Below are 26,391 nucleotides of genomic sequence, written 5' to 3'. Positions count from 1 at the left end.
GTGAAACACCACAGATCTGCTTGTTATTCCCTATCTTTTGGATAAGGGAATAATTTACCAATATTAGAACACCCCTTTATACATTGCGTTTTGTATTTTCATTTATAGCAATCTTAGAATGTAACATAACAGAATTATTACATACTGTACCTCTACATTCAATCACAGGATTTAGGTTGTTACAGATTCCTTCTACCCCAGGGACTCTTTTACAGTCAGATAGCCTGGACTCATTACCAGTACAATGAATTTGCTCCGTCCATATTGGTCTAGGTCTTCTTGTAGAAGTCAGTAATGATAGCACTGCTTCTCCACATTGAAGTTCCTTACAAATTACATTGGCCGCTCTTAGATCAATCCCACAAACATATCCCCAGGTATCACCATGGAGCTCTTCTAAATATCCAGAGCAAGTGTTAGGCCCATCCACCAGCCTGTATTGTCTGTGACCTAAAGAATGAGAAGCCTAAATTCATGAACATTACTTTGCCATTACATTTTTTGTGTACAAAGAATTGTGTTTGTAAAATAAATCTGTCACCTACCGAGCTGGAGGCACCACTGACTATGAATAAAAATATTCAAACATAGCTTTGTGTCTGTGTTTTATTTATTTTTTTAATTAAAAACAACTTTTTTTTCATACCCCGAAATGTGTCAGGGAACGGGGCCTTTCCTGGATAAAGTGATAAAGAAAATTACACTTTTGGATTCTGTTGAAGCACTTATCTTGAAACCAGTTTCTTACAGTAAAACAGCTGCACAGCAGCCTGAGATCACAATGGGCAAAATGTCAAGCATTGGCCAGAGTCTGCATCTGCTAGATGTAAAGACTACCTAATGCATGTTGCATACTGTTCAATTTAGTGGAGAATTGGCGCTGAAATGGGGGTGCTGGTGCTGCGCTCCTTTTTTTTGAACCACCAATCGATTTCGGGTTCACATGGCGCCAGTCTATTACCGAGCATTGGCCGGGCATGAATTACTGGAGGAAGGCTCCAGTGCTTCATGCCCGGCTGATGATTGGTAATAGACTTCTTCTTGGAATTCATTACCTATGGCTTTTATTCTTCTTCTTCCTGTTTAGAATCCATTTTTCTTTTTTTCCACCTCTTTTCTTAAAATTCCTCTCAAAAAGGCTTTACAGGTGTCCAATACAATCCCATCTGTTGCTATACCTCAATTGTACTCACCGTCATCTCTTTCCACTGATCTTTTATCTCCCGTTCCCTACCCATCAGGTCAAACTAGAAGGGATTTAGTTTCCATGGGAGACAATTCCTCTTTACCCCAATCTATAACTCTACACTAGGGATGAGCAAACCGAACCGTAACGAACCAGATTAGTTACAAACTTTGAAAAAAGTTCGTAACGAATCTGGTTCAAATAACAATAACAAATAAAATCGCAGAACAGACCAGGATACAAGGGATTATTACTCCTATAATCCCTTGTATCCTGGTTTTCTGTGAATATCAAGATGTGTGACCTCATCCCTGTTAGGGTGAGACCTTAAATTAGTCTCCTCAGATATGCTGGGTGCTGCCTAGTCAAAAATGTAATGTGACAGCTGTCTGTGAGTATCAACCAAGACACATGAAAGCAACTTCAGTGTTCAAGCTGATCGAATTTATTAAGTGAAAATCTCAGTTTACATCTTTACAATAAAGGTTAAAAAAATAGCCACAACAAAAAAGTTTTTTTTTTTTTTTTTTTTAACTGTCCAAAAAAAATTCCCATCAGCTGTACCATCACTGCACAGTTGTGATGAAAAATGTTGGCGACTCACTGGGATTCTTGGTGTCCAAGACCGTGCACCCCAGTGCTGATGTCTGGTCCTTTAATTATGGGCAAGGGCAGTACATGTCTGTTACTGCCCATTGGGTCAACATTCCCCCAGAAGACCACCAGAAAGTTAGCCCATTCTTGCCACTGTCACCTCCTCGGTGCTTTAGGGGGCCAGTTCTGCCTCCACCAGCTTGCAACCATCCACCGCTTTGACTGCAGTCCAACCTGCCCCGGTGTCTTACCAACAATGTCAGGCCCGGCGCTCTCAGGCTGTCCTCCATTTTGTCAGCCTGGGTGAACGGAGCCACAGTGGGCAGGAGCTCCTCCGGACCATCAAGGAGGAGAAGGAAATATATGAATGGCTGAGCCCAAGTCAATTAACGGTGGGAAGTGTTGTAGCCCACAAAAGGAGGAACATTATCTCTGCAGTGCAGCGGGGAGGGCTGAGACATACACCTTGTATGGCACTTGATAAACCTCATAGTGCACAGGTTTCTTCGAACATTCCCTGCCAATTGTTGATCCCTTTTGAGGGCGCGACTCTGTGAGCAGGCATCAACAACATCATCCCACTCTTCTGTTTTCTGAAAAGTGTGCTGAACAACGACATCAGCGAGGATTCCCAGGCCACCACTCCAAGGCTGATCATCCTCCTCCTCCTCCGTCAATTGTCTGTTCTCAACCATACTGGCCTGGGAGCAATCAGGTACTGCCTCCTCCTCCTCCTCCTCCTCCTCCTCAAATAGTCTGTTCTCAATCATACTGGGCTGCATGCGATCAAGTGGTGCCGCCTCCTCCAATTGTCTCTTTTCAATCATACTGGGCTAAGTGCAATCAAGTGCTACTGCCTCCTCCTCCATCAATTGTCTGTTCTCAACCATACTGGGTCCAATACAGTACTATTACTGCTGCTGGTTCCACTGTCAAATGTCTGTTTTCCACCCTACTGGGTCCAAGGAACTTTGTGTCCTATGTCCTTTGTGTCTCATTGTAATAGCAACTGCAACTAAACAAAACTATACCCTATCAGACTCCCACTATTGTAGCTGCAATTATTCAGCCGTTATAGCAAGGTACGTTTTAGGTTCGGTTTGTATGAATCCGAACTTCACGAAAATTCGCCGGATCGAACCGAACCAAACTTTTCAAAAGTTCGCTCATCCCTACTCTACACTAGAGGTGAGCGAGTAGTACTTGATCGAGTAGCTGTTTGATCGGAAACTACACTATTCAAAAAACATGTTTTCAAGCATCCGACCGAAAATGCAGTAAAAAAAAAATTGGGGATAACTATGTTTCCTGTTTGGTCACTAGAGGCCATCTTGAAGGTAGTGAGGGAGAAATCCTGGAGTAGGGACAGTGAGGATTTTGCTGATTGTAGGTAGAAAAGACCCCAAAAGCCCTTCTTAGGAATGTACAATGCACAACACAGTATATTTCTACAAATTTTCTTTGAATAGGCTGGCTACCAGAACATCTTCAGCTTATTCTCACAGACAGGAGGGTAGCTGCTCACTGTGAAGAATAGGCTTTAGTTCATCTGTTTGCTCCTACATTCTAGTTGTTGCAGGACAAGCCGAGGGAGAGATCTTGGAGTAGGGACAGTGAGGATTTTAAGTAGTTGTATTCAGACAGGATCCCAAAAGCCCTTTTCAGGGCTTCTACACAGCAAAGCATATAGTTCTGTCCAGTGAATAGGCTGCCTACCAGCACATCATTTACTTGGACAGGCAGGCAGCTGATAATTCTCCAGAATAGGTTCTCCAGATCTATTTGCTATTACATTCTTATTGTAGCGGTGCAAGTTTTGGCACTCTCTGCTACTAATAATAATTTAAAAAGAACTCATGTCCATGCTGCTGCCATACGTGAAAGGTGATATTTGCACAAAAAATTTCTAGGATTTTTTTTTAAATTATTTTTAGAATAGGCCTTTTTATTGACCTATTTGTTGTTACATTCTAATGCTATGTTCAAATATCGTAAAATTGTAAGAAACCGGCCATTCCGTGACCCAGCCAGGTCACGTAACGGACGGTTTTTGAAAAGATCATGCGGGCTGGTACTGCAGTATTGGCCAGATTATCTTTGCAGCCGCAGAGTTCTGATGCAGGCACATCCCTGCGTGTCCGCATCAGAACTCCCCACAGTACACAATGAAGCAAGCGGCCTGAGCCGCTCGCTCCACAGTGTGCACTGATAGAGCCTTCTGCAGCCGCTATTCAATGAATAGCGGCTGCAGAAAACTGACATGTCAGTTGTTTGCGGCACCACTAGGGGTCCCTGCCAGAGCGTATACTATGTGTATACCCTTCGGCCTGGATCCCATACATGGCAAGGTAACGTATCTTTTCATAATAATCATGGCCAATGTCTGAACATAGCCTAATAGTAGTTTTGATGCTCTGCGCTACTTAATAAAAAAAAAACTGTGTCAAGTCCTTTTTTTACCTTTTTGCTGTTACATTCTAATTGTAGTGAGGCAAGATTTGGCATTCTGCTCTACTTAATTTTTTTTTTAACAAGACACCCTTTATGTGTAGGACGTGTCTGGCCACATCACACAAAGACAAAAATTCCTCCACTCCTCCTTGAGGCTGTATCGGGCGCAGGTCCAAAACATAGATTGGAAAGTTACGTTATAAAAACTATTATTAACCCTTAGAGGACCGGGGCAATTAAAATTTTTGTGTTTTCGTTTTTTCCTCCTCGTGCTTAAAAGGCCATAGCACTTGCGTTTTTTCACCTAGAAACCCACATGAGCCCTTTTTTTTTGCGCCACTAATTACACTTTGCAATGAAAGGCCGAATTTTTTCATAAAGTACACTGCAAAAGCAGGAGAAAATTCAACGTAAAAAAAAGGCATTTCTTTTATTTGGAGGGTTTTTGTTTTTACGCCGTTCGCCCTGGGGTAAAACTGACATGTTATATATGTTACCTAAGTCGTTACAATTACAACGATATGTAACATGTATAACTTTTATATTATGTGATGGCTTGAAAAAAATTCAAACCATTGTTAACAAATATATGTTCCTTAAAATGGCTCCATTCCCAGGCTTATAGCGCTTTTTCCTTTGGTCTATGGGGCTGTGTTAGGTGTCATTTTTTGCGCCATGATGTGTTCTTTCTATCGGTACCTTGACTATGCATATGCAACTTTTTGATCGCTTTTTATTACAATTTTTCTGGATTTGATGCGACCAAAAATGCACAATTTTGCACTATGTGATTTTTTTGGCGCTTGCTGCGTTTAGATCAGGAATAAGATAAATTAATAGTTTGGGCTATTACGCACGCGGCAATACCAAACATGTTTATTTATTTATTTTTATTTATAACATGGGAAAAGGGGGAAGCAATCGAGTGCCAAGCCGGGATTGGCGCTATTACGGCGTAGACCCGGCCCAAGCCGGACGTGTGGATCGCTCCTCCGGGACAACGTCCTGGAGGAGCGATCCACCCCACTAGAAACCATAGAAGGGCTGCATAAGGTAATCAGATCTTCTCCTTCTTTCAGATCTGTTCTTACACTGCGCAACTTCCCTGGCTCTTGACTAGGGAAGAAGAATTTATATATTTTGCTTGTGGCTTTACTTTCTCCCCAGAGAAAGACGATTTGTTAGGGACATATTGGCTCTTGTTTGTATGTTAGTATGGCTAAAAGTCAATACGGTAGTATCACCTAAGAAATACTCATAATTTCTCCAAATACACCTGCAGAGGGTTCCTTTGTTGGAGAGGCATTACAGTAGTATCACTTAAGAAATACTCATAATTCCTACAGACACTCCTACAGAGAATCACTTTATTAGAGAGGTGTCAAATGTATTCATACATTACTATGATCTGTGCTTTTTGTAATATCATACAATCACTTAGGCAGAGGAGCAGCACAATTATTCAGCCACACAGTTGGGAATTTTCCCCTACATTTCAGAAGTTCTCTCTTGCCACCAATTGCACTTCTGTCTCAGTTCAGTCTCCATACACCGCTACACAGCAATTTAGCACAGAGGAAACCGAATAAAGATAAGTCCAGTGTCAGGAACCCGACAGCAGGGACAAGACAAGATAGTGAGCCCTGACACTGAACCCAGCCCACTGTCCCTGCCTACTTGCCACAATCTGCCCTAAGATGGCAGCGAGCAACTGGGCGGAAGTCCCTGCACTGGCTAGGTGGAACACAAATACAAGACAGACAGACAAACAGAATAAAGATCCAAATGACCTTGCAACAATGGTGGATTCCTTGGCGCTCAAACCTCCAGGCACAGTCACTCCACTTCAATCAAGAGGCAGAGATTTTCAGTGTTCTTGCCAACCAGATGTGTTCTTTATTGCTAAACGTTTCAAGGGTTAACAACCCTCTTCATCAGGCATAATTAGGTACATTACACACTAGCATTTATAGATAAACTAAAATGATTGACCCGGAAGGGTTTCCCTGTTCCCAGGTGTCATCACAACATCACTTCCCATCTGCTAATCAGACTGAAGTCCTATTAAAACAACATTAGTGGTTTCTATGGTTAAAATGTATAAGGCTAGGTGGTCTTGAGGTAAGTGGCGGAGCTCTGGCATATAAGAGCTGCCACCACCCTGGGTTCTCAACCCCTGTGCTCCATAGAAATGTTTTTCTAATTTCTATACTAAAATCTTTCTAAAAGCTTATATTAATAAGAGAAGATTCAAATGCTGATTATAATAAAGATATACACATAGTTATAAAAGAAGTTAAAACTATTATCACAAATGATTGGGTTGTTATTACTAGTGGCGTAGCTACAAAGGTCACAACGGTCGCAGTAGCAACCCGGCCCGCCAGCCAGGGGGGACCGGCTGGGCCCCCCATGCCACCTTGCTATGTCCCCGAAGCTGCTTGCATTCATGGGTCACACAGACCCATGGATGCAAGCAGTTACAGCCGGCATCTATGCGTTCTTGGTCCGTACCCCACCCGTTCTCTGCCCACACACATCAGTCCCGGGTAAGCCCCGCCCCCATTGCGGTAAAACCCTCCCCCGGCGCCCACCGCGGGGCTAACTATCCAGCAGAGTACACAGGGCCAGAGGAGGAGAGACGCCATGGACAACAGGAAATATGGTAAGTATAATGGGTCAGTCTCTTACCATATTTCCAGTTGTCCATGGTGTCTCTCCTCCTCTGGCCCTGTGTAGTTAGCGCCGCGGTGGGCGCAGGGGGCGGTGCTTACCGCGACGGGGGCGGGGCTTACCAGTGACTGATGGCAACTATGCGAACATACTGGCCGGTCACCGGAGCCAAGTGAAGTCTGTGTCCTGCCCGTTCACGTCGTGCCCCTCTGTCTCTGTGGTGCCGTTCTGTAAGTTCTGTGTGTATAGTGCTGTGTGTGGTATGCCTGTGCTGTGTCCTGGGTGTGTGGTGGGCTTGTGTGCTGTGTCCTGGGTGTGTGGTGGGCCTGGGCTTGTGTGATGTGTCCTGGGTGTGTGGTGGGCTTGTGTGATGTGTCCTGGGTGTGTGGTGGGCTTGTGTGCTGTGTCCTGGGTGTGTGGTGGGCTTGTGTGATGTGTCCTGGGTGTGTGGTGGGCTTGTGTGATGTGTCCTGGGTGTGTGGTGGGCTTGTGTGATGTGTTCTGGGTGTGTTGTGGGCCTTGGCTTGTGTGATGTGTCCTGGGTGTGTGGTGGGCTTGTGTGCTGTGTCCTGGGTGTGTGGTGGGCTTGTGTGCTGTGTCCTGGGTGTGTGGTGGGCTTGTGTGATGTGTCCTGGGTGTGTGGTGGGCTTGTGTGCTGTGTCCTGGGTGTGTGGTGGGCTTGTGTGCTGTGTCCTGGGTGTGTGGTGGGCTTGTGTGATGTGTCCTGGGTGTGTGGTGGGCTTGTGTGCTGTGTCCTGGGTGTGTGGTGGGCTTGTGTGCTGTGTTCTGTGTGTGGGGTGGGTCTGTGCTGTGTGCATATGTCTGTGGTGGGCTGTCTGTCTGTGTGCTAGTGCCATCCTCTGCCGGGCCCATACCCTTAGTTCGTGGTCATAGAGTGGATGCTCTGCCTACCGATGCCACGCGCGGCACACCTTCATCTCACTAGGGAGGAAGAAGGAATGCCTGAGGACTGCAGAGCCTGGTGAGTATGTATTATTTTTTTTTTTTACCTACATGAGGGGAAATATCCACCAGGTTAGCATGGTTAGGGTGAGGGGTCTTACAGCCAGGGGTCATGAGACATGGGGGCACAATTACCCCTTTTGGAGGGGAGGAACTGCCTACATGGAGCATACCAATTTACTGGGGGGGGGGGGGGGGCAACTACCAGGGGACTACTTACAGGGGGGATGCACAGAGGGGACCTACAAACTATATGGGAGCACATAAGGGGCTTGTCTATTATTATTTGGAGGGACATATTAAGCATAATTACTTACATGAGGGCACAGAGGGGCACTGATACTGTGTGACGCAGTACACATGGAGAGTTTTTGTAGAGATGAGGACAATGTTGTGGCGAGGAGCCTAAAATGTTTTTCTGCCAGATCCTGTGGAGACGAGTCATGGCTGAAGACGTTTTCATGATGGCCGGGCAAGAAGGAGAAGAAAAGGAAGATTGAAGAACTCCGACTTGCAAAAAGGTCACAAGAAGAGACAACGCCCCCTGTGAGTTACTGAATGTATCACTTAAAAAGTCTGCAGAATCCAGCTGTCACTGCTGAGGGAGAATGTTATATAGTAGATTTTATGCAGTAACAGTCCAGTAGTATTATGCAATGGCAGCGTGGAGTGAGGGTGTTAGGGGGATATGTAGGTTTGGAGTGGTATGGCGTCACCGGTCAAGGGGGGTCCCCAAATTAAAGTTTTGCACCAGGGCCCATGACATTTTAGCTACGCCCCTGGCTATTACTATAAGGTATCAACACCATTACTGCAACATATTAGTATATGAACTCTGCTGGAGTTCTAGACTGACTATAACTGTAGGTATAGGTTTAGAGAAATCTTCCCCATTGAACAGCGTAAGGCTGTAGCTCCTCACACAGGAGGACACTGTTGGGGAGCCAAGTACATGTGTTCAATTCCCGCTATGGACATGACTTCTTCTTACCATTAGGGAAATTTCCCCCTGGATAGACATTTTCTTGACAATAAGGAAAAAACTCCCCGTCTCAATACCACATGTTGCAATATTAAAGTATTTATCTTCACATCAGGGTCCTTGATTACATTAGATGTTACAGTAGTCAATAGATAAGATTATTGGGCTCATTCTGAAGTTATGTTACTATAACAGCAAAACAAAGAACCATCTCTAAAACGAAGGTCAAGGCTTCAGTTGGATATCATAATCGAATATAGATCAGATAAAAGACCATATGTTGTCTTATAAATGTGCCTGATGTTATTATATGATGTTGCAAACATTTATTCCTAAAGCCAGATTACACTATTAGTTCAGTCACTTCATTAAGCCCTGAAGGTTGTAAAGTCTGCAGTCTGTAGATCCAATTCATTTCTCGTTTAATAAGTTGATCGAAGCGATTGCTAGCTCCAGCATTGATCTGATCAATAGGACAGATCTTCAAAAATGTTGGATCTGAATTGTGCTGTTCAAAGTAATGCCTGGATACCCCGTGTTTCAGGAAACCCTTTTTGATGTTCAGTCTATGGCCATTGAGACAGCAGTGCAATGGTTGTGTTGTTCGGCCTACATACTGGAGGCCACAAGGGCACTCCAGCACGTAGATCACATAGCATGACTTACAGTTCAATTTTTGTTTGATGGAAAAGACCTGCCCTGTTTTCTTACTCTGGAATACCGTAGTGCCCGTCTCAACGGAACAACAACATAGGCATCTCGGATTACCACATTTTGAAACACCTGCCTCGATTTTGTTGGTCGTCTCTTCTTGAGGCAATGAGATTTTTAATGGTTGATGCCTTCCTGTAGGTGATCAGTGGTTCCTTTGGCAATGTTGGACCTATATATGGATCTAATTTCAGTAGATACCAGTGCTTGTGGAGGATCTTCTTGATATCTCTATGTGACTTGTTGTAACGAGTAGAGTAATGAAATTAATTCTAGTCTTCTGTTGGTCATCAGGTACTTCCTCTTTTTTCTTTAAACATTCTTCTTGGGTCAACTCACATGTTCTCTGATACGCGTTGTGTAGTAATTTCTTAGGGTATCCTTTAGATAAAAAAACGCTTTTTTGGAATACCTGCCTGCTTCTTAAATGTCTCCTTCTCTGTACAGTTTTTGCGTATTATTTTATATTGACTGTAGGGAATATTCGTTTTCCACTTCTTCAGGTGGCCGCTGTTGAAAGAGAGGTAGCTGTTGGAGTCAACCTCCTTAAAGAAGGTAGATGTTATAATATGTCCTTCTTTATGACTAATCATCAAGTCTAGAAACTCAATCTGGACATTCAAATGATTCAGAGTCAAAGTAATGCCCCATGTATTGCTGTTGATATGGCAGGTGAATTCTTCAATGGACTTAATATCTCCTTTCCATAGAAAAAACAGTATGCATATCTGTGTCATATTATATATATATATATATATATATATATATATATATATATATATATTTTTTTTTTTTTTTTAAATAAAGTATATACATTAACTCTGTCAAGGTATGTCCGATCTTTTAGAGGGCGGGTATTAGGCGGGGTGCCGTCATGGGCTCAAAGAAAAGACATTTCCGGTTAGTAATTCTTGTTTTCTCTTCTCGCCCTATGACTGCACCCCTGGAGATTAGACTAGGAATTTTTCCCCGCCTAGGGAGAGACTACTGTGTGAAGCACTCTTCAACCAAACGTCAAATCCTCCGTTGAGGACAGTTGTAGTCTATAATGTTTAAAAAAGGTGTGTGGAGTACTCCAAGTAGCGGTCCTACAGATTTGTTCTAGTGGGACAGACGCCCTCTCTGCCCAGGAAGTGGCTACTGATCTGGTGGAGTGTGCCCCAAACCCTACAGGGATATCCCTCCCACTGGATTTATAGCATTCCCCAATGGCCTGTTTCACCCATCTGGCTATGGTCTGAGAGGTAGCTGCCTTACCCCTGTTCTTCCCCTGAAAGGATATGAGGAGATTGTCCGTCTGTCTCCAGTCTCTAGTCACGTCAAGATAGTGTAATACGATACGTCTAACATCTAGTGTATGAAAGGCTGCTTCTCTCTCATTAGATGGATTATTACAGAATGAGGGAAGAACTACCTCCCGGGACCTGTGGAAGTTGGACACAACCTTGGGGAGAAAGGCAGGGTCAGGAGATAAGATAACTCTGTCGTCCCTAATCGTCATGTAAGGAGGGATAATAGAGAAGGCCCTGATTTCACTAACCCTTCTGGTGGAAGTGATAGCAAGCAGAAAGGCGAGTTTCCAGGATAGTATCTTAACCCCTTAAGGTCAAAGCCAATTTTCGTTTTTGCGCTTTTGCTTTTTCCATTTTATGTTTAAAAGTCCATAGCGCTTGCATTTTATCACCGAGAGACTTATATGAGCACTTATTTTTTGCGAAACCAATTGTACTTTGCAATGACTGGCATTATTTTTCCATAAAATATGCTGCGAAACCGGGAAAAAATCATTTGCGCTGTCAAATTGAAAACAAAAACGAATTTGTTTTGATTTCGGGGAGTTTTGCATTTACGCCGTTCGCCCTATGGTAAAACTGACTTGTTATGCATGTTCCTCAAGTCGTTACGATTACAACGATATATAACATGTATCACTTTTATTGTATCTATTGGCTTTGAAAAAAATCAAAACATTGTTAACAAATACACGTTCCTTAAAACCGCTCCATTCCCAGGCTTATAGCGCTTTTATCCTTTGGTCTATGGGGCTGTGTCAGGTGTCATTTATTGCGCCATGATGTGTTGTTTCTATCGGTACCTTGATTGCGCATATACGACTTTTTGATCACTTTTTATTAAATTTTTTCTGGATTTGATGCGACCAAAAATGTGCAATTTTGCACTTTGGAATTTTTTTTGCGCTGACGCTGTTTACCGTGCGTGATCAAGAATGAGATTAATTAATAGTTCGGGCGATTACGTGTGCGTCGATACTAAATATGTTTATTTATTTGTTTATTTATTAATTTATATTTATAAAATGGGAAAAGGGGGGTGATTTGGACTTTTATTAGGGGAGGGGATTTTTTATTAATAAAAACACTTTTTTACTTTTTTTTTTTACATGGACTAGAAGCCCCCCTGGGGGGCTTGTATATACACAGCAAAGATCGATTAGATTGGTCATAGATTGCTATGGCCTGGGTCATTCCGACGCTGAGGCCCGGCCCGGCCAGAAGAACAGATCTCCCCCCCGCGATCGCATCGCGGGGGGGAGATCCGACCCACTAGACACCAGGGATAGTGTGCATAAAGCACTTCAATGCAGCTGTCAGGTGTGACAGCTGCATTGAAGTGCTTAATTAGCCGGCACGGCAACGGGACCCGCGCCGGCTAACAGAGGCACTGCCCGGCTGCACGTGTCAGCCGGGATCAGCGCCGTTCAGAGCGGGGTCCCGGCGGGACCCCGCTCTGAACACCCCCCGCGGCACCATGATGTATCAGATACGTCATGGGTCGCTAAGGGGTTAATTGGTAACTCTAACATTGGTTCAAATGGAGAAATGGTCAGTCCTGACAGTACTACATTTAAGTCCCATGGAGGAACTCTGGTTTTTATACTGGGAGCCAGTCTAGCGGCAGTTCTTGTGAATCTCTTGACCCATGGATGTTCTGCCAGTCTGAAATCAAATAGTGCACTAAGGGATGACACCTGAACTTTTATAGTGCTTGGTCTCAAGTTCTTGTTAAGACCCTCCTGAAGAAAGTCCAGAATAAGTGGAATATTAGGAGGAGCAATCACATTGATCGGCTGATTCACATAGCTACAAAAGGCCTTCCAAGTTCTCAGGTAGATTGCGGATGTCACCCTTTTGCGGCTGGCCAAGAGTATGGATATAACTTGAGGAGATAGTCCTCTGTCAATCAAAAGCTGCCTCTCACACGCCAAGCTGTCAAGTGAAGGTTCTGCGCTGTCAGGTGAAGCACTGGTCCCTGGTGAAGGAGATCCCGTCTCTCTGGTAGAACCCAGGGGTCTGTTATCGATAATCTCCTCAACCAGGCCAACCACACCCTTCTGGGCCAGAAGGGTGCAATTAGAATGGCATCTGCTTTGTCTTAGACCTGTCTGATTGGTGGAAAGACGTAAAGGAGATTGCTTCCCCAGTTCTGTGCTAGGGCATCTATGGCCGTGGGGTTGTCCTCCTGAGACAGGGAATAAAATTCTCGTACCTTCCTGTTTGTCCTTGTGGCAAATAGGTCTGTCTTTGGGGTCCCCCAGAGCCTGCAGATTTGATGAAAAGTTTCTTGGGATAACTCCCACTCTCCCTGCTTTAATCTGTTTCTGCTGAGAAAGTCCGCTGTCACATTGTTCACTCCTTTCAGGTGTAGCGCTGTCAGGGAGAGAAAATGGGGTTCTGCTAACCTGAAGATGTGGTGCGTGATCCTCATCAAGTCGGGTGACCTGGTTCCCCCCTGATGATTGAGGTAGGCTACTACCGCCGCATTGTCTGACAGCACCCTTACATTTTTCCCTTGAAGCTCTGGTAGCGCCTGTATTAAAGAGAGAAAAACGGCTCTTAACTCTTGTACGTTCTGGGATTCTCTTGCTTCCTCCGGGCTCCATACTCCTTGTAGAAGAAGGGGCCCCGTATGAGCCCCCCATCCAGAAGGACTGGCATCTGTTGTGATGGTCTTCACTTCTGTAATATTCCATGGAAGACCTTTGTCGAGATGTTCCCGCTGCTCCCACCAGGCAGGGATCTTATAGTCTGTTGAGATAGAAGGAGAGGGAAATCTAGGGAATCAGTTACTCCATCCCATTCAGACAGAATTTGATACTGGAGCCTTCTGGTATGATATTGTGCCCACGGTACTGCCTGGATACAAGATGTTAGTAGTCCTAGCAATGACATGGCTGATCTCATAGTAGTAAGGGGGTTAGCAGAGAGATGTCTGATTCTCGTTTGGACCTGGATAATCTTATTCTCTGGGAGAAAGGACTTCTGAACCCTAGAGTCTAGGAGGATCCCAAGGAACTTACACCGCTGACTAGGTGCTTTATTGGATTTTTTCCTCATTGACTTCTCATCCTAGAGAGAAAAAGGCTGACTCTATGAACCTAATATCTGCCTCCAGAGCAACTTGAGAACTGTTAACAATTAGAAAGTCATCAAGGTAGGGGATAATGATGATATTTCTTTCCCTAACATGTGCCATGACTTCTGCCATTACTTTGGTAAATGCTCTAGGAGCCTGGGAAATCCCAAACGGCATGGCTGTAAATTGGAAGTGTGAAATCTCTGAGCTCATATTTACTGCCACTCTCAGAAATCTGTAATGGTCAGGGTGCATAGGAATATGGTAATAAGCATCTCTGAGATCGATGGTGGTCATGAAGCAGTTCTCTGAGAGATTCAGAATGGCTGAAGATATTGATTCCATTCGGAACCTCTGATATGTAAGGGCCCTGTTAAGTGGTTTGAGATTAATTATAGTCCTATAAGAACCATTGGGCTTTTTCACAAGAAACAAAGTAGAGTAGAACCCCACTCCCCTTTGCTCCCTGGGAACTGGGATTAGTACTCCTTTGTCTAGAAGGGAATGAACCTCAGCCAGAAGAGCCGTGTGTTTGTCTTGGTCTGATGATAGATCGGTGCATACGAATCTTTCCCCTGGGGAGGATGAAAAAGAGATTTTAAGGCCAAACTTTATTACTTCCAACACAAAAGTGCTACCAGAAATTGTACACCACTGTCAAAAATAATAAGCCAAACGCCCTCCCACAGGGACCTTATGTCATTGAGGAGCTTTTTTATCAGAAGAAGGAAAGAGGAACCCCTTGTTCTTCTTCTGAGGTTGCCATGCTTTCCTACCACTGGAACCTCCACCCCTAGGCCTCCTACCTCTTCCCCTGAAAGGTCTACTGGTCTGTTGGGGTATAAGGGGAAACCCCTTCTTTCTGTCAGAGGCCTTTTCCAGGATAGATTCCAGGGCTGACCCGAACAGAAGCTTCCCTTCGCACGGGACTCCACATAACTTGGCTTTTGATGTGGTATCTCCTTTCCACTCTTTCACCCATATAGACCTTCGGGCTGAGTTTGAAAGGGCAGCTGACCGTGCTGATAGTTTTAACGCATCAGCAGACGCTTCTGCAATAAAAGATACTGCATTGTCTATTGTAGAAAAGGCCTGGTTAAACTCCTGATTCGGATTATTTTCCTTGACCTTATCTTTGAGCTCAGTCATCCATATCTTAAGTGATCTAGCCACTAAAGTAGTTGCAATTAAAGGCTTGAATGCAGACGTAGAGGCCTCCCAAAACTTTTTCAAGTAGATGTCTGCCCTTTTGTCTAGAGGATCTTTTAGCACCGCTGTATCCTCAAAGGGTAGTGCGTTCTTCTTGGATATCTTCGTAACAGGAGGATCTATCTTGGGAGCCCCCTCCCAGGATTCACAGTCTTCCTGACTGAAAGGATATTTCCTTTTGTACTAGAAATAAGAAAAATTAGAATCAATAGAAGTGTTATACCACATAATATATCTCAGAGACAGATGGCTTTAACACCAGACTTACGGCCCGAGGGATAGAGAATTTCCGATCTGGATTGGCCCACTCGTGGCAAATAAGTGTCTTTATACTCTGGTGTACTGGAAACACCAATTTTTTCTTTGGAGCTAACCCCTCGAACATTACGTCCTGTACGGATATTGGTTGAGGAGTGTCATCTATCTCCATAGTCAATCTGACAGTTTTAATAAGAGAGTCTATACATTCAGTTGGGAACAGAGACCCCGCGGATTCCTCTCCTGAGGCCTCCTCTGGTTCGGAGACTAATTCACCCTGATCGTCCACCCCAACTGATTGGTCCTGATCTTACTCAATAATTGGAGAAGCATCCAACTGTAGGTGGTTGTGAGTCAGGACGGGGGATCACAATGACTTCAGGTGAAACCGTTGTCTCAGAGGAAGTAGAGCGAGAAGGTAAGGAAGCCTGCAGAAATACAACAATAAGCACCCTGGGAGGGGGAGTCAAGAAAAAAAGGAAATCAGAAGATACTACAAAGACATTTCTACCTACCCTGATTTCACGCCTAACCATATCCCTCATGTTTCTTATGAAGGATGGTCCTTGTTTCTCTAATACTCGGTTCATGCACCCCCCACACAAGGTCTTATTGTATGCACTACTAAGTCTCTTTCTGCAGACAGGACATTCTTTACCCTTTGTACGCTCCTTTCTAGAGGATTCCTTCTAAAATATAAGCCATAAAATTCTAATAAGACAGTGTAATTTAATATGTATATGGGGAGAACCCCTCTTACCCCACCATACCGTTGGATTTTCAGTAGCAGAGGTTTGGGAATGTTCAGCGCCTTGGGACTCCATCTGACCCAGGATTGGTCCTTAGGTCCCACAGCTGGCACAGCAGAAGCACAGCAACAAAATAGCAGCAGGCTCTACTATGCGAGTGCACAGCACTCTGAGCCATCTTGCTGCCGGTTTAAATATAGCGCCAAAATGCACCTAGGGCTGGCTGGCCCCGCCCCCGCCGCGGCGCTGATGCGGCACACCCTCCCGCAGTCTCCTATTACTCCCAGCAGGCACAGGCCGGCCTGGGCCTATTGGACAAGGCCTATAGGGAACGTCCCCCCTCCGGAAGTACCGCCCGGCATCATCACGGCTTCTGGGAGCGTTCCGCGACACGTGGGGATGCCGCGTCTGATGTCATTACGTCATCACGACCCCTTGTTCGCGCGTGCGCACACCGGCCATGGACTCTCGCCTGGAAGAACACCAGAGGGGCCGGGAGGACTCGCGGGGCCCGATCAAATGGAGGTGCTGGACGGGCATCAGACTTCAGGCCAAGACGCCCCGGGAGCCGGTAAGACAGCTATGCCGGTGATCCCCAGCCCTATGAAGGTCCATCCTGGAGGAAGCGTCCTCCACGTCCTGCTCCCATGGGACAGGAAACAGTAACTGGTGTTGGTGAGAGGAGGCGATTCTTTTAAGGTCCAGTGTTCTGTTTCCTGTCCAATGGGAGTAGGAGGTGGTCCTCTCCAGGGGTGCCGTCATAGGGCGAGAAGAGAAAATTACACTGGGCCTTTGGTATTTTGATATCCTTATTATTTTGATATCCTTCTTGGACTTCTGGCTCTTTGGGGTCTCCCCTAAAAAAACATTGTTCTTTTTTGGTCTGGGCTGGTTTGAGAAAAGGGACCAGAGCTTATCTTCCTTTATTGGTGTTATCTACTATAGTATTAGTCTCCTCGTTGTGATCTTCCTCATTGGGATTAGGAGTATCAATCTCATGAGCTATCACATCTAAATGTTGTGATAAATGTTCCAACTCAGTTGTATCAGCCTGAAGATTACATTGGCTTTGAAATTCGAACCTAATGTCCGTTTTTAATTTTTCTATGGTATTAAAGAGGAGGGGGGTCTTGATATATACTCTATTTGGTGTGCAATCATGTGTCCCACTATTCCTATGTGGTGTCATGTCATTGCACATTCCCATGTTGGCCTTGGGTGGATTCAGGGGAATTTTTTCCTTTTTATCTTTGTCTTTGGGTTGATCTTCCTTCCCATTTTGCACGTTTCTATTATGATTCACAAATGTGCGTGTATTGGTTTGAATGTTTGGGTTTCTTCTATATCTTGAACCAGCGTGATCCCCCCTAGGACTATAATTGGTCCCTCGTTTGTTTTTATATAAGGACCCTCTGGGGCCACTTTTCTCGCATTGTGGGACCATTTCCCCATGAGTACTTGTGTGTTTAGGCTCTTCTCCTCTCCCATCCTTATCTTCTAGTGGTGTAACATTGTGTCTCTTCCACCTTCTATATGTTCCTTGTGTCTTATCACCCCTATCTCTCTGGAGTTTTAACCCTTTTGTCTGTATGGTGTCCTTCTGCACCTATAAATCCGCTCAACCAATTGATGGTTGATTTTATGGAAATCCTTATGTGTCTTATAATTATCTAGTTGGATTAAAGTACTATGTATCTCAGAAGTAAGTTGTTCACATATCTGTTTGCGTTTGGCCAAAATTAATTCAATTAATTGTTGTGCATGCATATTCAACATGTTCTCCCGTTCTGTTACAAAACACTCATCATTGTTAAATATGGGCCCTACTGTATGTCTTAGGCCCCTAGGTGCGAGGTTCTCTTTTATATAAATCTCTAGAAAGTCAATATCAGTTTGATGTCTCAATTCTTTCAAGAATAAATCCTTTACATCATGGAAGGTTTTAAGCATGCATTCAGTAAAATTAGAGTCACTCTCTGAAATACTTGCATTTTCGCAGTCTCTCGGTATTGGCAATGTCTTTAATCAGTCTATTGCGATTTTCCAACCTATAGTAGAAGTATTCCATTACGTTCTTCCTATAGATGGGGCACTTATCCTGCTCTGCTGCTGCCTGTGATTCAAAGTCCTTGGAAAGACTTTCCGGAACAGAATAAAGAATAGTACACAGTCCAGGTCACAACAATCGGGCAGCAAGATGCAAAATCCCAATCCAAGAGGCATAGTCAAAGGCCAGGCAATATGGTCAGGGCAGGCGGCAAGCAAGGGAGGTCAAGGAATAAGGCAAGGATCAGGAAATGCAAATACACAGAAAATACCAGCGGGCAGAGACAAAGTCAATAACCATCAATGAGAGCATAGACTAAGGTTAGTTATATAGGAGGTCAGGGCTCTGGTCCAGAACTTAATTGGACCATCCCCCTGATCTCCAAGCACAGATACCTGACAAAACAAATCCACTGGCAGGAAAACCTGTCAGTCACAGCAGAACAAATACAAAGATTAACCATGACATGGCCAGACAGAATTCAGCAGGTGAAGTCTGGAGTGTCCACCAAACCAAGTGAGCAGATAAACCAGTGTTCAGACACAGAAAAACACAGAAACAGAATACTAGAAATTCAGTGCCTTCTCGACCGTACAGCACGAGCCAAGGGGCGCATAACTCTGCAAAGTTACCATCCTGACATCCAGAACCTCTGTCAGGTGGGCCTATTACGTACTGCCTGCACCCACTCACACACTCTTAGGCCCCGTACACTACGCATTTTATAGGGGTATCGAGCTTCTCTGCGATAGGTGGGGATGCTGGAGACAGGAGAGAGAAGTGTAATAGGTGGGAAAGTGAGGGAAAGACATCTGCACTTGTGATAGGACAACAAACGACAAATATAACTTAAAGGGAACCTGTCACCCCCGTGCCGGGGTGATAGGCTCCTGACCCCCGCCGGAGCACCCTATACTTATCTGATCCCGCCGGGTCCCGCTTCTAAAGGTGGTCGGGTGACTGAGATATGAGCGTCCGAAGCCCGGCGCGTGCGCTCCTCAGATGAGTCCAACGCTCATAGAGAATGACGGAGCGTCGGACTCGCCTGTCATTCTCTATGAGCATTGGGCTCATCTGCGGAGCGCACGCGCCAGGCTTCGGGCACTCATATCTCAGTCACCCGACCACCTCCAGAAGCGGGACCCGGCGGGATCAGGTGAGTATAGGGTGCTCCAGCGGGGGGTCGGGAGCCTGTCACCCCGGCACGGGGGGGTGACAGGTCCTCTTTAACAAATTACCTTCCTTTATCTGTGATCATAGAAAAGACTTTCACAAAAGACAGAGAGTGACACCTAGTGGGGAAACACCATCATCCCCTTCTAGTGTGATACCTGACAGAGGTACTTTACCAAAGTGGAATAAAGCTTAGTAGACACATACTGGGACAATACAAAAGTCTTATAGACACTTCAATTTGAGACCAAAAATATATTTTAATTTACTAGTAGATTATATGGTAACAAAGTGTGCCATTAAAAACTACAATGCGTACCACATAAAAAGACTTCCTATAGATTTTTTTTAGGGTTTTTAGAACGCAAAGAGTATTAAAAAATGCTCAATTGAGAAGGATTTTATATACAGTATAACGTGAATTATGTAAAACTGTAGAATTCTTACCTGAACATATTACACCTGCATCCTCATGATGATCACAGTTATGGTCACCAATCTTGTTTGCTTCACAGCTCTTTATATTTGTTTCATTTCCTCTACATTGTACATTATCCAGCCAGATGTCCCCAGTTCCTCTCCCAAAAACAGCATCTGTTGTAACTGTGACAGCAGTTCCACAGCCCAGCTGCTTACAGACCACACGTGCATCTGCTTTATCCCAGTAATCATCACAGATAGTCCCCCATCTTCCTGCGTGATAAACCTCCACTCTTCCAGCACATCGACTGGCAGCATTCACAAGTCTCACCTCATTTTCTGCATTAAAACAATAAAAAAAATAAAAATAAAATACAAACAATATTCTATAGAACTAAATCTATTTTCATTAGGGTGGTCTCACACATTCTTTTAGTTTGTTATTTGCCACTAAAAACGCCAATGTGTTTGCAGCATTTTTTGGCATTTCTTCTGGCGTTTTACACTTTATCTGTAAATGATATTTTTTTAAATTTTGTCGTTTTTCAGGTCAGCATTTTTCCTGAACATGTACTTCATGTATGTTTAAAGTCCAAGTTTGGATCAAAATGCAGACCCGAATACATCCGCTCCAGAAAGGCCAGACTGTGCTCCGTTAAGGAAGGGTGGGGGGACCGGTAAAAGCTGTGTAGTATCATGTCAGCCAATCATCAGCTGCAGCGATGTGTCCGGGAGCAGAACACCCATCATTTTGACACCTTACAGTATGCAGCATCTTGCTACAGTGGGACACCACATGGCATCCTCACTTAATCCTTTGTGTGCCAGACTGAACAATATAACTGATCTGCAATCAGAGACACTGGCTGACAGCTGAGCAAGCAGGAGGCCAGACAGCATTGAATATTCATGAAGAGGAGGGAGGAGGAAGGAGTGGTGAGGAGTGCAAGAGTGTGGTACAAACAATTTCTGTTTGACTTTTCATTACAGTAGAAGACCTGAAATTGTGTATAATCCACTGCATGGACAACTCACCAAAAGGTAAAATGCTTACAAGGGGACTGCAAACTACAGCACACTGTCAGCACCTTAGGTAGGGCCCTGGAACTGACAGAATCCCTTTAATATCAGGCATTTCCCAGATAGGATATAAGAAGCAGATCAGTGGTGGTCTGACCACTGAGACCCCCTTAAAGGGGTTATCCAGCGCTACAAAAACATGGACACTTTTCCCCCTCTCTTGTCTCCAGATTGGGTGGGGTTTCAAACTCAGTTCCATTGGAGCTTAATTGCAAACCACACCTAAACTGGAGACAAGAGAGGGGGAAAAGTGACCATGTTTTTGTAGCGCTGAATAACCCCTTTAATTTCGAGAATGGGTATGTAATTGGCTTCACAATTAATAGTACCAACACAAATTCCCAATCACTGCAACAAAACAACTCAGTACTTGTAAAAGTTCAGTTGCCCCATGGATGATTGGAGTGGTGGCCGCAAAGGCACCATTAATACTATTCATTCTAGGAATTATGGGAATATTATATCCCCATTCTCAAGTCCCATCAGGTGATCTACCACAGATCTGCTTGTTATTACCTTTGTTTTAGATGAGGGGATAACTTACTGATATTAATATACCCTTTTATACATTTGTATTATTTTTTTTTTAGTTAAAATTTCACACAAAAGAATTATCACAAACCTGTACATTCAATAGCAAGTGTTCTTAGTTTGCAGTGTTCTCCTACTCCAGGAACTCTTATACAGTCATATAGTCTGGACTCATTACCAGTACAATGAATTTGCTCTGCCAATATTGGTCCAGGTCTTCTTGCATAGGTCAGTGATGATGGCAATGCTTCTCCACATTGAAGTTCCTTACAAAGTACATTGGCCGCTCTTAGCTCTGGGTCAATTTCACAAACAGATCCCCAGGTATCACCATGCAGTGCTTCTAAATTTCCTGAGCATGCGTTAGGTCCATCTGCCAGCCTGTATTCTCTGTGACCTAAAGAATAAAAAGCCAAAATTCACTGAAGTAACAAAAACAACATTACTTTGCCATAACATTTTTGCAGTGCAAAGAATTGTGTTCTTAACCATTACACATCATGGTCAATTTTCATTTTTGTGCTTTTGTTTTTTTTCCTTGTGTTTAAAAAACCGTAGTGCTTTCATTTTTTCCCCTACAGACCTATATGAGATTTTATATTTTGTGAAACCAATTGCACTTTCGCCATGTGATAAAACTGACATGTTATTGATGTTCTCCAAGTCATTACGATTACAAGGATAGACAATTTATCTTATATTTTATTTTAGTGGTTTTAAAAAATTAAAGCCTAAAAAAAAAAACAACTAAATGTCCTTAAAATTGCTCTATTACCATACCTATAATGCTTTCATTTTTTTGGTTTATGGGGCTATTTAAAGTGTAATTTTTTGCGCCATGATCTGTACTTTTAATCGGCACCACAATTGCATATATGCACCTTTTTGATCACTTTTTAAGCTTTCTGAGATGTGATGTGACCAAAAATTTGTAATTTTGCACTTTAGTGGGTTTTAGTGCTTACACCAATTACTGTGTGAGATCAGGAATGTAGTTAAATAGTGCAGGCGATTCCTCACGCAGTGACAGAAAATATGTAATTTTTTGTTTATATTTTTTATTTTAAAAACAGAAAAAGGGGGTGATTTAAACGTTAAATATGAGAGGGAATAATTTATTTATTAAAAAAAAATATTTTTTTTAAACTGTTTTATAGAGCCCTTATGGGGCTACTGTAAGCAATACCTTGATTGCTAAAATAGATTATTGCAGTATATATGTACTGCTTTGATCCATTGAATCTGTACTTAATTGCTAGGGGCTGTATTCTAACAATCGACGAACACAGGCAGCCCGGCATGTATAGAAGAGGACCTGGGCTGCCTGTATAATGATTGTCTCCCCTTGATCTCGCTCTGTGGAGCCGATCCAGCCAGTGTACCACAAATGTAAGGTATTAAAAGCCATTTACATGCTGCTGTCAGTAGCCAGCTCTGTGCTGGCTACTAGCTGCTACCTCCAGCTACCAATAGTGGGTACTGACTCTAATTTGTCTTACTGGCACCATAAAGCATCTGTACGCCGTGGTGCCGGAAAGGGTTAAAGTGTAACTGTCATGTTTTTTTTTATTGCAGAAATCAGTAGTATAAGCGATTTTAAGAAACTCTGTAATAGGTTTTATCAGCTAAAAAAGCCTCCTTCTGTACTCAAGAAGCAATCTCCCAGCCTCCCCCCCTGACTTTTATCTGTGCATTATCAGGCAAACACGTCTTCATTACAGAGAAGCCAGTGAAGACGGGCTCTGCTCTCTCCATTCTATCCTTATGGAGGGGGGAGGGGGGAGGGGCCGAGGGAGATGAGGGAGCAGGAAGAGGTGACATGAAGGTCAGCTGTTTGTAGACTCTCTGGGCACCTAAAACGCTAAATTCAGGTGTCAGAAAGGTCAGTGCTTATCTATGAACTTACTGAGAGAAGATTGCAGGGTGTTGTGCTGTGCAGAAATCCTCCGTGCTCAGTCACTCCTAACAGCCCCTCCCCCCTCCATAGCCACATAATGGACACAGAAATCCTGCTTCTTCTGATGTGAGGGGGGAGGCTGGGAGATTGCTTTTTCAGTCCAGAAGGAAACTCTTTTAGTACATAAAACCTATTACAGAGTTTCTTAAAATTGCTTGATATTTAATGTTTTCAGAAAAATGACCCTGAAATGACAGTTACGCTTTAAAGTAAATCTGTCACCACCTATTAAGTTGGCGGCACCTGGTTTGTTTTTATTTATTTTATTTTATTTTTTTACTTTATTTCAAGCCCTTAATAGTCAGGGAGGGGCCTTTCATAGATAAAATGATTAATATACACTTTTGGATTAAAAGACCTTATATTTTTCTTTTGTTTGTTTTTTTATAAGCAATTTATACATACAGTGGTGCCTTGGATTACGAGCATATTTCGCATCCAGTCCCACTTCGGATCCAGTCCCATTCACCCCTATGATAGCACATACTCGCAGTGAGATTGACATCCCACTGTGAATATGTGCTCTAACCCCCTGCTGCCCCCTTCCCCACAGTCCGCCGGCCGCCGCCGAGAGCATACATTACCTGCTCCTCGGCACGGCTGCAGTGAGGCTCCCGGCTCGGATACCGCTCAGCCGATCAGTGCTGCCATGCTCTGGTTGGCTGAGCGGGACTGGAGCTGGGAGCCTCACTGCAGCCACGCCAAGTAGCATGTAATGTATGCTCTCGGCGGCGGCCGACAGGGAAGGGAGATGCGGGCAGTGGCGGGGCTGATGGGGGCAGCGATTATGCATGTAGGCGGCTGGGCTGCAGGAGGCGGGGATGTGGCAGCGGGGCTGCAGGCGGCAGGAGGTTAAAGCACATACTCTCAGAGGGATGTCAATTCCGCTGTGAGTATGTTTTATCATAGGGGTGAATGTTACTGGATCCGCAGCGGATCACGCTGGGAATCTGCAGCGGCAGATCTGGTAGGTGTGAAACTACCCTAAAACATACATTTCCACATTCAATGAATGATGAGAGCAGTCTGCATATTGTCTGAAGGATTTCTCAGCACAGGATTGGTTGATTGGTAGGTAATAGCTACAGGAGTCACAGCCATACCAGACCTAATCATAACCCCCCCCCCCCCCCCTCAAAAAGTCATCGGATTTACTGGCACGTCTGACCAGGAGGTGGGAGACAAAAAACCAACACACACACAAAAAAAGTCCCCCCCCCCCCCTACCACGGGTGCCTAGTGGTAAATACGGCCCTATGTATATACCGTATTTTTCGCTTTATAAGACGCACCCCTGATTTGGACTACTGATAACAGGAAAAAAATATTTCATGCTAATTAAACTTCCCTGGTGGTCTAAGGTCATGAAGGGGATAATGCAGTGAAGGGATCAAAGTTTATTATACACACTCAGCTCTGCTACACCGTACACACTCAGCTCTGCTATACCATACACTCTCAGCTCTGCTACACCATACACTCTCAGCTCTGCTATATCATACACACTCATACACACACTCAGCTGTACAAACAAACATATCCGCAGGCATAAACAATGTTATAACATACATACCTCTGCTGCTCTGTAGTTTAGGACCTGCTGGAGTGTAGGACCTGAGGGATTTTATTCATGTGATTAGTCACATGACTGTGACATCACCAAAGGTCCTTCAGCTTCCGAAGGTCCTTCAGTAGGTTGCCGTGCAAATCTCCTCCCTATTTCTCTCCTGCTGGGCACTGATCTCACTGATCAGTCCTGACAGGAGAATGGAAAGGACTGCACAGCTTATGCAGCCTTCCGGACTATCAGGGAAGGAGTCAGGGCAGTCTGACAGTGTCGGGCTGCTCTGTCTCCTGAATATAAGACGCAGGCACTTTTTAGCCAGAAAATAATTGTGTCTTATAAAATGAAAAATACAGTATAATATATATATATATATATATATATATATATATATATATATATATATATATATATATATATACCATATTTTTCGTTTTATATGATGTAAATTTTAATTTTATTTTTTATTTTTTTCTCCAAATGCTAACAAAAAAAAAAATAATAGAAATAAAAATTAACATCATATGTTGCATACTGTACAATTTAGTGGAGATGGAATTATTGAATTGAGGAAAAATATTAATGCCATAGCATGCAAAAACATTTTAGACAACACATTTAAAACAGCCAAACTATAGTAGCTACAGTAGTGGGACTATTACGGAGTAATGTTTTTATTTTCAACAGCAGTTGCTGTAACAGTGTCAGAAATTGGAAAACTACAATTAAAAAAAAAAAAGTCAATCAGCCAATCATTCAATTTCCGCCATAGACAGCAGTAGACGTTGGTGGATCAGCGGCGTAAAATAAATTTTCTCCAAGGACAGCAGTGGATATTCGTAAATGAGCAGTGTAAAATTACGCTTTCTCCCAGGATAGCAATGGACATTGGTAAATGAGCAGTGTAAAATTACGCTTTCTCTCAGGACAGCAGTGGACATTGGTGAACCAGCGGCATCAAATCAATATTTTTTTCCTGTGACAGAAGTGAATTTTGGTGGATCATCGGTGTATACTTACCTTTTCTCCTTGTCTATCAACTTTCTCACAGCACAGCATTTGACATTGGTGGATCAGTGTTCTAAAATGACGGTTTCTCCCAGGATAGCAGGGGACATTGATGGACCAGCGGCATCAAATCACTTTGTGAATCAATGGTGTATACTTACCTTTTCTCCATTTACATCATTGGACGCTTGTGGATCAGCGGTGTAAAATGAGACTTTCTCCCAGGACAGCAGTAGACATTCTAAAATAGCAGCTCCATCAGGGGCAATGTGTTAGTCCTGGAAGGCTCTAGAATAGACACCTGGACATTGCAGCTGCAACATTCAGACTCCCATCGACCCTGAGGGGCTCAGAACATACACCAGTAGGTGGCAGCAGCAGCACTCTGGCATTCTTTGACACTAAAGGGGGTAACTGTTGCTGGACTTTCATTTTTTAAAACATACGAGATAAAAAGACAG

General features: G+C 43.8%; 1 protein-coding gene across 1 annotated transcript in view; it reads right to left on the bottom strand.

Moving 5' to 3' along the window:
- LOC138770477 (scavenger receptor cysteine-rich type 1 protein M130-like) overlaps window positions 1-26,391 on the bottom strand; it is a 222,460-nt gene that overhangs the window by 125,735 nt on the left and 70,334 nt on the right. Inside the window, exons 8-10 of the mRNA XM_069949583.1 lie at window positions 21,580-21,798; window positions 19,818-20,129; window positions 151-450 (exon numbers count right to left, since the gene is read on the bottom strand). Coding sequence (XP_069805684.1) covers window positions 151-450; window positions 19,818-20,129; window positions 21,580-21,798 — 831 coding nt within the window. The remainder of the gene's footprint in view (window positions 1-150; window positions 451-19,817; window positions 20,130-21,579; window positions 21,799-26,391) is intronic.

Source organism: Dendropsophus ebraccatus, chromosome 13 (assembly GCF_027789765.1).
Source record: "Dendropsophus ebraccatus isolate aDenEbr1 chromosome 13, aDenEbr1.pat, whole genome shotgun sequence".
NCBI lineage: Eukaryota > Metazoa > Chordata > Amphibia > Anura > Hylidae > Dendropsophus > Dendropsophus ebraccatus.
This window is presented reverse-complemented; position numbering and strand designations above follow the sequence as displayed.